The 12,520-nt window shown below is 41.2% G+C and overlaps 2 protein-coding genes across 6 annotated transcripts in view; one reads left to right on the forward strand and one right to left on the reverse strand.

Moving 5' to 3' along the window:
• Nucleotides 1-218: 218 nt before the first annotated feature.
• TIGD4 (tigger transposable element derived 4) lies at nt 219-3,074 on the reverse strand. Its single transcript, XM_036424846.2, has 2 exons — nt 2,562-3,074; nt 219-2,403 (listed from the first exon to the last, which is right to left on the reverse strand). The coding sequence occupies exon 2, from the start codon at nt 1,858-1,860 to the stop codon at nt 322-324; it is 1,539 nt and encodes a 512-aa protein (XP_036280739.1). The 5' UTR covers nt 1,861-2,403; nt 2,562-3,074; the 3' UTR covers nt 219-321.
• A 6,037-nt stretch (nt 3,075-9,111) lies between these two features.
• ARFIP1 (ADP ribosylation factor interacting protein 1) overlaps nt 9,112-12,520 on the forward strand; it is an 81,740-nt gene continuing 78,331 nt past the window's right edge. For 4 of the 5 annotated variants that reach the window (XM_036423677.2, XM_036423676.2, XM_036423679.2 and 1 more), the window contains exon 1: nt 9,256-9,396. The gene's annotated coding sequence lies outside the window, so the exon portion shown is untranslated. Of the gene's footprint in view, nt 9,397-12,520 lie in introns of all 5 variants that reach the window. The other variant, XM_036423678.2, reaches the window with a different exon arrangement.

Below are 12,520 nucleotides of genomic sequence, written 5' to 3' on the forward strand. Positions count from 1 at the left end.
CACCAATTCAATCTGTATAAATTAAATAGCTGGATAGTTTTTTATTTTTTAACACATTTGCCATATTTTTTAAGTACAGGCCTCTGAAATACATTTCTACTTTCCAAAAACTTACTAAATTGAAATTCAGGTTTTTCATTTACTTAATCATTATTTAATCTACCTAGGGAATTTGCTATTCAGACCAGATATTTGCAAGTAAACCAAAAATGTACTAATTTTTCATTTTTTATGTTTGTGGTGTTTTCCTTTTACATACCTCATATAGAAAAAATATATCAGGAAAAGGTATTAGCCTTCAGTTGTAAAATAAATAATTAATTACTTAAGTGACAAAGAGTTAATAAAAATTTCAAGGTCTGCTAAAGAATTATGAAGTCCATCATTCATATCTTGACTTCTAAGAAAACTTTTAAGAGTAGCTAAGGCAGTTATTGCTTCATTTTTTGACGGTAAAGGAAGTTCAGTTCCCAGAGATCCACCATCATCCTCTTCATCGGAAGTATAAAATCCAGTTTCATCTGCTTTACTTTCTTTGGTCCATACCACATCACCACTTGGTGCTGCTTCACACGTCTCCAAGTCATCGTCCAGGGCAGCATACTCTTCTATAGATAAACCTTCAGGAAATTCCACTCCTGCTGCGTGGGCGTGGGCAACCAAATCAAGACCAGTGTTGGACTCTGCATTTGTCTTGTTGCTTTCTCCCTGTTGAGATTTGAATCCTGCCTCTGCATAGCTCTTAGCAATAGTCTCTGGGGTTACAGCCCTCCAGCAGAGATGCAATGTATCAACTGCATCTAATAGGGAAAATGTAAATTCTTTGCTGCCCTCAACAGAACTTAGAAATTTCTTGATAAGACAATGTCGATATTTAATTTTAAGGCTTTTAATAACACCTTGTTTCATGGCTATAAATTTGGGAGACAAACATGACGGGAAAAATGCTAACTCAATGGACTTTAGGTTCTTTACCTCTGGATGTGCAGGAAGAGAATCAACAAAAATCACAACTCTTCGTTGCTGGGCTTGAAATTTCTCATCAAGCTTCTGCATCCATTGTTCAAATATATCTGAGGTCATCCATGCCATTCTGTTAGCTTCATAATACACGGGCAATGATTTCATACCTTTGAAACAATGTGGATTTCTGTTTTTCCCAATGATAAGCAAAGGAAGTTTTTCGGAGCCATCCATGTTTGTCCCAACCACAAGGGTTATTCTGTCCTTGCATAGCTTTCCAATTGAGCATGTTTCTCCTTTAAATGCAAATGTATTTGTAGGTAACATTCGATAAAGCAGTCCAGTCTCTTTTATATTAAAAACATTTTTAGGATGATAATCATTTAAATAATAAGGAAGTATGTTTTGGTGCCAAACAGCTGAAGGGTCTACTGATACACTTGTAGCTTCTACAGGTTGAGCTCTGAATACTAAACCATACCTGGATTTAAAGCGATCCAGCCATCCATTACTACATTTAAAATCATTATGTCCCAGTTTCTGGGCAAAATCATTTGCTTTTAGACGCAACATTGGACCATTAACTGGTACATTTAGACACTGAGCGATTCGATACCACCTCATTAATGCCTCTTCCAGATCTGTGTAGAAAGCAGTTCTCAGTCTTTTTCTCTTTGGATCAAATCTCAGCGATTCAAAGGCTTCTAGAACTTTGTCTTTATTCTTCATAATAGAGGACAATGAATTTTTCTTTATTCCATATTCAGCTGCAATCTCTGCTTTTTTCTTGCCACTTTCTACTGCATTTATGATGTCGATCTTTTCTTCAATGGACAGACTTTTCTTTTTTTTCACTGTCACGGGGAGAGTTGAGGCATCTGCAGAAGCTTCTGCCATCTCAACCAGTGCTTATATGGAGATTTCTCCTCTGCCTGGTGTCTGTTTCTTTAATTAAATGTCTTTTTCTGTATGACACAATTTGCCGCTTTCTCTCCCACTTCATACATTACAAGTTGGTACGTGTATAATAGTCTTATTCCTATTGATGACTAAATATATATTCTTCAATGGCTCTAGATAAGAAAAATGTTATATGCAACTAGAATAGTTTAGAAGAGAAACTTCCTCCCAAGGACCTTGTGTAGCTCAGTTTATAGTTTATTCAGCGTTTCAGAAGTCAAGCTAAAATAGAAATCTCTTTATCTCAAACCTGTCCAGTCCTGCTGATATATTTTTAGAATTTCAATCCTTTAAGATGGTTCACTTTATCCATTTGCTCGTTCAGCCTTCTATTAATTCTCCACAGAAGGCCTCAGAGATAAGAACAAGTAGTATTTAGAAATTTTCATGCAAAATGTTACCCATTAATTTCCAAGTCTCTTCAGGATAGAGAAGAAAATGGTAGAATCCTTTTAGGGCTTGACAGTATACCTTCTGTCTCTTGAAAATATAAAAACAAACAAAACAGCAATTTTAGCAATATGTCAAATTAATATAAAAATATTTACACTAATGAGTTATGCTTTTAATAATAATAATAAAAAAGAATGGGAACATGTTTCTGAAAATACAATAACCAAAGCAGGAGAAATGCTTACCTTCTGAAGAGCCTCTGTAGAAAGCTCTCTAGCTCTGCTCCGTGCATTTGAATTTTCACTTGCCGTTGAATGCTTTATAATATATACTTCTGAAATAAACCAGACAAATTTAATCTGTTTTGAAAATGCGGGATGACCAAAATTAAAGAACTAAAAATGATGCTGGATATATCTCTGGTGGCTATTTTTTACATGAAGTCACAGACTGCCCCCTCTGACTTCTCTAAAAGAAAAACATAGTCAGACAGTAGTCACAAGGTCCAACTTTTAATAGCACATGAGAGACAGTGTCTCCTTATGGGAATCTAATAGAAAATGCTTCACTAAAAATTCAATCAAGTGAACTCATCACATAGTTTTAAAATCTAAATATTATTCTATCTAAATGTATCAATTAAAAGTATCTACTAACTTCTGTATCAATTTTATGCATTTGCCAGATGCACAGATGCCAAAAATGCTTGACAAAATGCGTAGGAATAAACAGATTATTAAGAGGATATAAGGCAGAAAAAGACCTACTATATTTTCTGGCGTATAAGACGACCCCCCTAATTGTACAGTAAAAACATAGGTTTAGGCCTATATTCGCTGTATAACACTACCCTCCACTTCCGAGGCAACACCAGTTCTTTTTTTAATAGACCGCCTCTCTAACTCTGGCCAATCTGAGCAGGCTTTTTTTTTGTTTCAAAAGTCGTCTTATACGCCAGAAAATACAGTAAACTACAAAGGAGAGTGACCATAGGTCTTAGTCTCTCTACTTCACTTATCTGTAAAATAAAGGGCTTATGATAGTGTAAAGATATAGGCTTTGGTGCCAGACACATTTGAATTGACAAATGCCTCTGCCACTTAGTATTTATGTGATCCTCAGTAGTTTACTTAATTTGACCTCAGTTTTCTTACTTGAAAAATAGGGGTTAACAATACCATCTGTCTCAAAGGATTATTGCACTTTCAATGGGATTCAATGAAAGTGTAAAGCACTTAGCAGAATATTTAGCACCATATAAGATATTCAATAAATGTGTGCTGATAACCTCATCATCCTTATCTTCTCTGCAATGTCACTTTTGTTGTGTCTGTCCATAAAATTCAAGATTTTACAATACAGGATTTGGCAAAAGTAGGTTTATACTTTATTTTTGTATTATTATTTATGAAGTAGAGGCCTGATGCATGAAGATTCTTGCAAGAATGGGCCTTCCTTCCTCGGGCTGCTGGCATTGCCTTTGCTCCTGGAGCTGCCTTTGTGCCTTCCCACACTGCCCTGAGGCCTGGTGCTGCTGGGGCAGTGTGGAATGCCTGCATGTTGCCATTGTGACAATGCAAGCAGCCCATCCCGCCCCTAACCACTCAGTGCCTGCATATGCAAATTAACCTGCCATCTTTGTTGGGTTAATTTGCATACTCATTCCTGACTGGCTGGTGGGCATTACAAAGGTACAGTCAATTTTCATCTTTCTCTTTTATTAGTGTAGATTAATTACTGTATTATTTGTTCCTCTGTGAATAACTAGAAACCTATTTTGCCCACCCTATAGATACTGAAGAAAAGTTTCTTAAACCAAAGAGTACTGAATCTATAGGCTTTAGAACTACTGCAGACTAAGTAACAAGCTAATTTGATGTTCGGGTGTTACACTGTGTGAAACAGTGTGGATGCTCCATTCCTTTGGTTTTTCTCCCTGTCCTCCTCAGTTTCAAGAGGCACATGCATTTGTTTTGCACAAATTTTTTTTGAAAAAACTTTTTGTTAAAATTCCTCTACCTTTGCTGTCCGAATCAAAGAAGTAATTTTTATCCTAGATTTTACAACCAGTTAAGGAGTTTACTGTTGTTGTTATTTGCAAGAAAGATCTTAATAATAATTATGATAGCCTAGGCTTTAGTTTCCAAACTGCTTTACTTCCTATATTCCAAACAACTCAGGAGGAAGGTCAAACTGGATTCCAAAACTCATCCTATATAATAAAAAGCTAATATGCAAATAGACTGAATGACAGAACAACTGAACAACCTGTCTCTATGATGTGCACTGACCACCAGAAGGCATGCACGGAACATGGTGGGCATTGGCCACAATGGGATGATGGAGCAGGTGAGCGGGGGCACCAGACTAAGGAGGGCGCTAATTGCTGTCATCAGGGTAAGCCTCTGGAGGTTACTGAAAATTCTTTGCTCCCTTATGATGTGATCCTACCTGATGCTCACACCTGCTGCTAGTGCTGGCCCCACGTGCACCTGCAGCCAGTGCCAGAGCCGCTGCTCGCACCCACTGCTGGTGCCCAGTGCTGCCCTGATCGCTCAGCCCCATCGATGGGTGTGAGTGTTGGCTGCTGGCCCCAATCACCCCCCAGGACTTCTCCACCTCCTCCTGCTCCTGAGGGGTGATCAGGCTGGCAGCCACCTCTGCTTGCATCTGCTGGCCCCGTTCACACCTGCTCCTGGCACCAGCCCCAATTGCTCCATGTCATCAGAAGGTGCAAGCAGGGCCATCAGTGCATGGGAGTGGCAGTGGTGGGAGCGGGGCTGCCAACAGACAGGGAACTGGGGGCCGGGGGCAGGAGGTTTTAGATGGGGGCACAGAGGATAGGCCGAGACCTACCCTCTGTGCCCACCACAGCCTTGTGGCCACCACAGTCTCATGGCCCACAGTTCCTTTCAAGGTGCATGAATTCATGCACTGGGCCCCTAGTATAGTTATAATATGGTTGAGTGCAGTTCAGAATCCAGGCTTCTAATGTCAGGTCTACCTTTTTTTTTTTTTTTTACTATATTACAGTGTCCTTGAACCATACTGGTGTGGCCTCCTCTGATAATAGTTTCACATTCTATACCCCCAGAACCAAGCCAAAGTCAGCATTTCCAATGCCTGTCCACCCTAACAACAACAAAAGCAATATCAGACCTCCATAAAAGAATAGGCCATTATGATTTCTGTGAACACAAATAGCAACGGAGGGAAGGATAACTTTTCTAAGTAAATAAGATTTAACCATTCAACTAAATATATTATTTTCTCATATATGAGTTCTCCTGTATGTTTTTGTGCAATATCACCTACAATTATTTCAAAGCAAAAATTTATAATTATCTTGTTCTTATTAGGAAGATGCCAACCTTTAGAAACTGAGGTAGGAAGAACCAATTTTTATGAAAAGACAAAACCAAAAAAAACCTAATCGTCAAACTCCCAACTTTTCTCACTTCATCCTTTCTTCTTTTCTTTTATCGCTCCTTTTTTTCTTCTACCTTATTTCATTTGTCAAAAAGAAACCCTATTATCTCAAATCACAAGGATTACAGAAAAAGTAATTTGAATTTCCTCCCTTACCACATTCCAAATAAAGCAATATAATACACATAATCAGAGATTACTGGTTATCTTGACCAAATTGAAAAGTGATATGTTGCCCAGATGGTGTGGCTCAGCAGTTGAGCATTTACCCAGGAAACCAAAAGGTCACCAGTTGGATTCCCTGTCAGTTGTGGGCTTCATCCCCTGTGGGGGCCATCCAGGAGGCAGCCAATCGATGATCCTTTATCATCATTGATGTTTTTCTCTCTCTATTCCTCTTCTTCCTCTCTAAGAAAACAATACAAAATATTTTTAAAAGAAAAATGACATGTTTATTTAGGAAGATATTCATTTTTTTCCCTGATATGTAATAGTGCATATTTCCTTATAAAACAGTAGTAGAAGATACAATTTTCTCTGGTAAGATACAATATATCTTTATTCTTGAAATAACCACATTTCTAATACTAAATCAGACAAGCTAGACGTTTTCCCTAGAAAAGAATAGATTATTTACTGTCTAATCAAGAAGCTGACATTTTCCATTTTCCCACAATATTAGAGTTGGGTGTATTTCTCAGAAGTATTCATTCTCTCAATTAAACTTATTTAAAAATATTACAGCAGAAAAATGCAGTACTACATGTTAGGAACTATTTTCTCTATGTCATCAGTAAAGCTAACTAAAGAACAAAAATAGGCATTCACTAAAAAAGACTTACCAACTGAACCCAAAATAAAGAAAACAATGATCAATCCTACTGGTCATAATAGAAATGTGAAACTTCTTTCAAAATAGGGGATACCTTTTTGGTTTTGTTTTTTGCCTGTCAGAATGGTCATATAAAGTGTTTGCCAAAATGCAAAAGCATAGATTATTAGGAGGCACATAAATTGGCTAAAACTTATGGAGGGCAAATTACTTATATGATTAAAAAATCTTTAAAATGTTTATAATTTTTATTCAGCAAGTATATACCTGGAATTTATCCCTCCAAAATAATTATAGATGTAAAAATCTAGCTTACAATTATATTCACTTTCTATTGCTGCATAAAATCACCACACATTGAGTGGCTTAAAACAACAGCTATTTATTATCTCACAAATTCTATAGGTCTAAGTCCAGGTGGGCAAAACTGGGTCGGCTGCTTAGGGTCTCACAAGGCAGAAAAGAAGTTGCTAGTCAAGCGAGACTCTTATCTGGAGACTCTGGGGAAATACTGGCTTCCGACCTTATTCAGGTAATTTGCAGAATTCAACTCCTTGTGGGTGTAGGACTGAGGTCCTTGGTTTTTTGTTGGCTGTCAGCAGAGACTGGCTCTCAGTTCCTGGAGGCCTATGACAAGTACTTGCCTATAGCCATCAGCATCTTTCAAGGACATCATCCATCTAAGGATAAATAACTAAAGCAAGTGTCCACAAACCTGAGTATAACAGACTAATAGTGAGACTAACTGTAATGAAGATCTGTGTCCTCCAAACTCAAGACAGCTCTAGGGAATCCTTCAGACACCAGTCAGCTCAAACAGTTAAGTACACATCACTCTAGCACCACTAGCACCGCAAGGCAGCTCCTCCTAATCACCTTTTAGAACTCCAAAAAAACACGTCCATTCGGTTCCTGTACAATAAGAGCAGTAATTATTGGCATCTAATTGGCATCCTTTTCTTATAATTGAGAAGACTAACAGGATGGCTTCGAACTGAAAGTCCTTAGTGAGCTACAGAACTTGTTACCATTTGAGTGAATTGGCATTTATATTTGCTCTTTTCTTTTAAGAACAGAACCATTTAAGATAAGGGCCCTTTACATGCAACTTATGTTTTGGAATTTCAGTGCTTTTTATGCTAGAGGAGATGTCCTGGAGGTCGTAGAAAATAAATATTGTTATTTTTGAAACCTTTGTGGTCATAGGCTATTTACTATTCAGGGATATGGAGAAGGTATCTGTACACAGGGATATACTGTTCCCTGAAACCCCCTAGAAATTTAAAGAGGCAGAGTCTGCCTCGGGGCACTACATTATCATATATATCTTGTTAACTGATATGACTAGGAAAGGCAGGTGTGAAGTATGGCCTAACGAAGGATAAACCCCATGGAGTGCTCTGCTGGTATCCCTTCGCATTTCTAAAGGAAACGGCGGTAAGGATGAGCAGCCACGCTGTCCAAGGAAAAGAGGGAGGCACGAGTGTGGAGGAATCAGCTGTGTGTACAGTGTGTACATGAACTTCAGGCGTGTCTAGCATCACTGTTGAGCCATACCTTCCCTCCATTCGGTGCGGGGCGAGGGAGAGTGTCGGGAGTCCAGTCTGTGGGCCTCAACTTAGGAAACTACCAAGGGCTGAGGGGAAAAAGGGATTGCCCAGCGGTGTCTGTAGACAGGGCAGTGATCTCCTTAAGAAAGAACGGGGCCAGCAAAGAAAGGGGGGAACCATCGGTTCTATGGATAAGGAACTAGGAGCAGGAAAGAAAAGTAGGGGGATTCGCTGCCAGGGAGCGAGCAGAGCAGAAAGTGATCACAAAGATGGAGCCCTGACAAGAACTCGGGGAAGCCCGCTGCAGCCTTGGATGGTCCAGTCTCCCGGGCCTCCCCAAAGGGGGGGTGGGCGTGAGGACGTGGTGGCCGGGAGGGGGCGCTCTTCAGGGACCCGGGAAGCGGCGGGGAGGCGCCCACAGCGCATCTGTTCCCTGACCCTGCATTCCCTCCGCCTCCCACCGCCGCCGCCGCGGGCCTGGAGCCACCTCCGTGCTCCCCGCAGCGGAGAAAGAAAGGAGCTTGGGCTCCCCGGTGATGTACGTGGCGGTGAGCTATGTCCGCCTCCACCCTCCCGCCGCCGGCTCACCGTCTGCTGGGGGGACGCCTAACGCGGGAGGCTGGGGTGTGTGAACGAGAAAGGAGGGGTGCTGAGGGCCCCAGGAGACCTCCGACCAGCGCGCCAGCTCCCAGCTCTGGCAGGTGCCTGGGAACCCGCGTACACACCCCTCTGGGATCCCACCGAAGCCAGAAAGTTACCGGGGCAACCGCACGGGCGGAGCCCCGGATGTGGTTGCTAAGGCCACAGCGAGAGGGGCGGGGCCAGTCTCCCTGAGACAGGAGCGGGGTGGGGGGGTGAGGGGGGTTGTGGACGGGGCCCCCGGGGGAGGTGCCGTGGCACCATAGAGACGTGGCCGGGTCACGAGCGATTCCGGGAGAGAGACAGGCCGGCCTGAGCCCAGGACAGCGCCACTTCCGGTTTCCTCACTTCCGGCTCCGCTGCTCTCCTTGTGGGTGTCGTAGGCTGGGCTGGGAGGTCTGTGCCCTCGGCGGTTGGTCAGGGAGAGTCTGTGACAGCTGCCTCAGCTCCCCGCCCCCGAGGAGCCGAGGTGCGCGGGGGGGAGGGGAAGGAGGAAAAGGCCCCAGTGGCGTTTCCGCTCGCTCACTGCTTCTTCCCAAGATTGAGATTCCGGAGAGCGGGAGCGGCGGCGGCGGCGGCGGCGGGCATCCTCCTCGACGTGAGAGCGGCCAGGTGGTTCCCGGCCGGCAGGTGAGGGCGGAGCTGGGCCACCTGGAGGGAGGCGGGGGGAGGGCCGGCCTGAGTGGTTGGCTGTGGCGGATACGTTGCCTTTGGGGTTCCGGACTTCCACAGGGCACTTCTGTCCCCAGTCTTTGCCATATCTGCCTTTGGTTTCTGCCCCCTCGTCCCTGATGTGTGTGCCCCAAAGAAGCGGGTCTAGAAGGAGGGCTGGCCCTTCCAAGGTGACACCCCCTTGGCATTGCAATGCATCGGGTGGGGAAAGGGCTTGCAGGATCCAGGATCTCTCTCGATGAGGTCTTCAGGTTTGGTGTCCAGCCTTGACTTCTCTCAGCTCCCTGCACCCCCTGCTCCCTGTCTCCCGCAGTGAGCGGAAGGGGGAGTGCGATCGTCCCTCCGAGAGGCACTTGGGCCCGTGGTGCAGGGGGAGGAGCCTTGCTTCTGTGGGAGCGTCCAAGAATGCTGGGGCTGGGAAGGAAGTGGTGCTGTCGTCCTCTCCGTTCCTACTGTTTACGTGTCTAGGAAAAGAAAAGGTTTTTTTGTGTGTGTGTTTTTAAGCCCACTTTGTAGATGCCTTTTCCTTTTATTATTACTTCCTTTGTTTTGTTGTTATCTCTCTCTTGAGCCCTTTGATCTCAAAAAATGTAGTTTACACTTCTTGCAAATCGTTTAGCCACCCCCCTCCCCCCTTTTAGGATTTCTGTGCCCCTCCCTTCGTTTTATCCTAAACTATATAATTTCTCTGTCTCCGTTCTTATTTGAGAAGGAGAAGTGGAAGGTTTGCAACGCTTTTCATAAACTTGGGCTTCCACCTGCAAGGATGTGTTCACGTTCACCATTAATCAACTTCACTGGCACGGGAATGTGCACCAGAATTGGTTACTTTTAACAGCAGCCCTGTGTGAAGGCTGCAGGAATTGGCCATCTCATTGCCCCTGTCTCAGAGTGATTACAACACACTATGTTAGTACTGTTTTAATTACACCTCCCCCCCCCCCATATGTCCTGCTTGTTTTCCTTGCTTGACATGACCAACACCCTCTCCTAACCACCACTTCTGACATTCATTATCTGAGCAAATAGAAAGTATTTCTAATTTTATTTCCTGGATTAAAAAATCTCTGCCTCACTTTCACTCCCCCCCCCCCCAAATTATTTTTAATCCTGGGTTATGTACTAGAATCCCTCTTTTATGAGGTCTGTGACTCAATCCCAACTCTGAAATCATGTGCAAAGTTTTGAGTGCATTTTAGGTGGGGAAGGGTAAAGAGTCTGTTCTTTTTATCGAATTCTAAAGGAGGTATAAAACCTCCAGATAGTGTGTGTGTATATATATGTATGTGTGTGTAAAAAATATACGTATGTTTGTGTATATATATATGTGTGTGTGTGTGTGTATGTATATATATATGAAGTGTATATATGTGTGATATATAACTTCCAGATACATAATCATGGCTTAATGTCTTAAGTTAATTAAAACTTTTTTTGTGGGACTTATTTTTCTATTGTAGATAACTTGTTTGGGGAGAGTAGAATGCAGAGATTCTAGCTTTATACTGAAATCTCTGTACTTCAAAACATCATGTTTCTAAATTCTTTCCTACACCTAGAGAAGGAAGTAAGACTGCTTATTTTAGTTCCTGATTTGTGGTTTTGAGGTTTCTTTTTAGGGATAGCTTATTTGTTGTGAATGCTGTGGAGATATGTGGATTTATAAATTAATGTGTTTATTAGTTTTTTTTTATTTGAAAATAAGTTAATTTATTTAGTCCTAACCCCTAAAATCCCATTTAAATGAATATTAAATACCACCAACCTACTGCAGTTCAGTATAAAAAAAATTAAATTCTGATTGTAGTTGTTTGCTTTCATTTTCTTGTTTTTCACTTGAGGCATCTGTTTTGGTCTTTGGCTTGCTAGGAAGGGCAAATAAGATGGTTCCGTAGTGTGGTCTGTAACTTTCAGTATATTGCTGCTTATCTTACATCCCCTTTCCCACCACTTTATATTAGGTATATTAATAATGTTCTCTTTTGTGAACATTATTACTGTAAGCTTGGAGTGCATATTTGAACTTACTGATTTAGTTGTGAAGTGTTTGTTGGTCAAGGATTGAAGTATGTTTGCACTTGTTTCATAGAATGTTAGAACTTGAAGAGACCTATACAACTCATCATAGTCCGTATAGAGTAACCAGTTTCTTCTGCCCACAAAATAAAATAATTTCCCCTCTGATAACATCCTCACTGGGGGAGGAGCAGAAAGCATACATTTATAAAGAGTAAATTGTGCTAAGTTAGTTTTCTTCTAATGTAATGACGAAGTCAGAAGATAGATTCTGTCTAACACCAAAACAATAATCAACACTCATTTACTAAGGCATCCTGCTAAGTGCTTCATATGATTATCTCATCTAATCCTTACAGCATTCTTATAAAGTAGCTAAAATTCCCATTTTTATAGATGAAGAAACTAAATGATTACTACTGAAACTAAATGATTAACTGACACTAAAGTAATCAGAATTATACGGGTGGGGCCAGGATTGAACCTAGGTTGTCTAACTCTAGTTTGAGATCTCTTAGCTACTGCTATAGACTGCTTGTACCCATATTTTCTTGAAATCTTTTTTGGCCTAAGTTGGAGGTGTCTCAATTGATTTTTGTATAAGATGTTAATAAGACCTTTTCCTTTGTTAATTTACATTGAATAAACACCTCATTGAATGTCATACCAAAAAGTAGGAGAAAAAGAAATTAATTTGGAGTGTTATTTGGTAGACTTTTTCCCATAGAGATGGATATAAGTCTTTTTCTGTGTATTATGGCATATGAGGAATTGAAAATGTGAAAATAAAGATTTTAAGTAATAAATAAAATCAGCATTGTGAGAGTCTGGAGGTATAAATATATCCCAGAATGATAAATTAGGATAGAGAAAGGAATAAATTCAGGATAAGGAATAAATTCAACAGAGAATTTAAGATAATATGGCTTTAGATGAAAAACTAACAACATATGTACAAACTGGAAAGAGTAGTTCCATATAATATGGAAGATGATGACTTAGGGATAGTCTAAAAATCAGATATGCATCACCATTAGTTCTAGGGTGTATGAAAAATACTATGAAA

Source organism: Pipistrellus kuhlii, unplaced genomic scaffold (assembly GCF_014108245.1).
Source record: "Pipistrellus kuhlii isolate mPipKuh1 unplaced genomic scaffold, mPipKuh1.p scaffold_m20_p_8, whole genome shotgun sequence".
Taxonomy (NCBI): Eukaryota; Metazoa; Chordata; class Mammalia; order Chiroptera; family Vespertilionidae; genus Pipistrellus; species Pipistrellus kuhlii.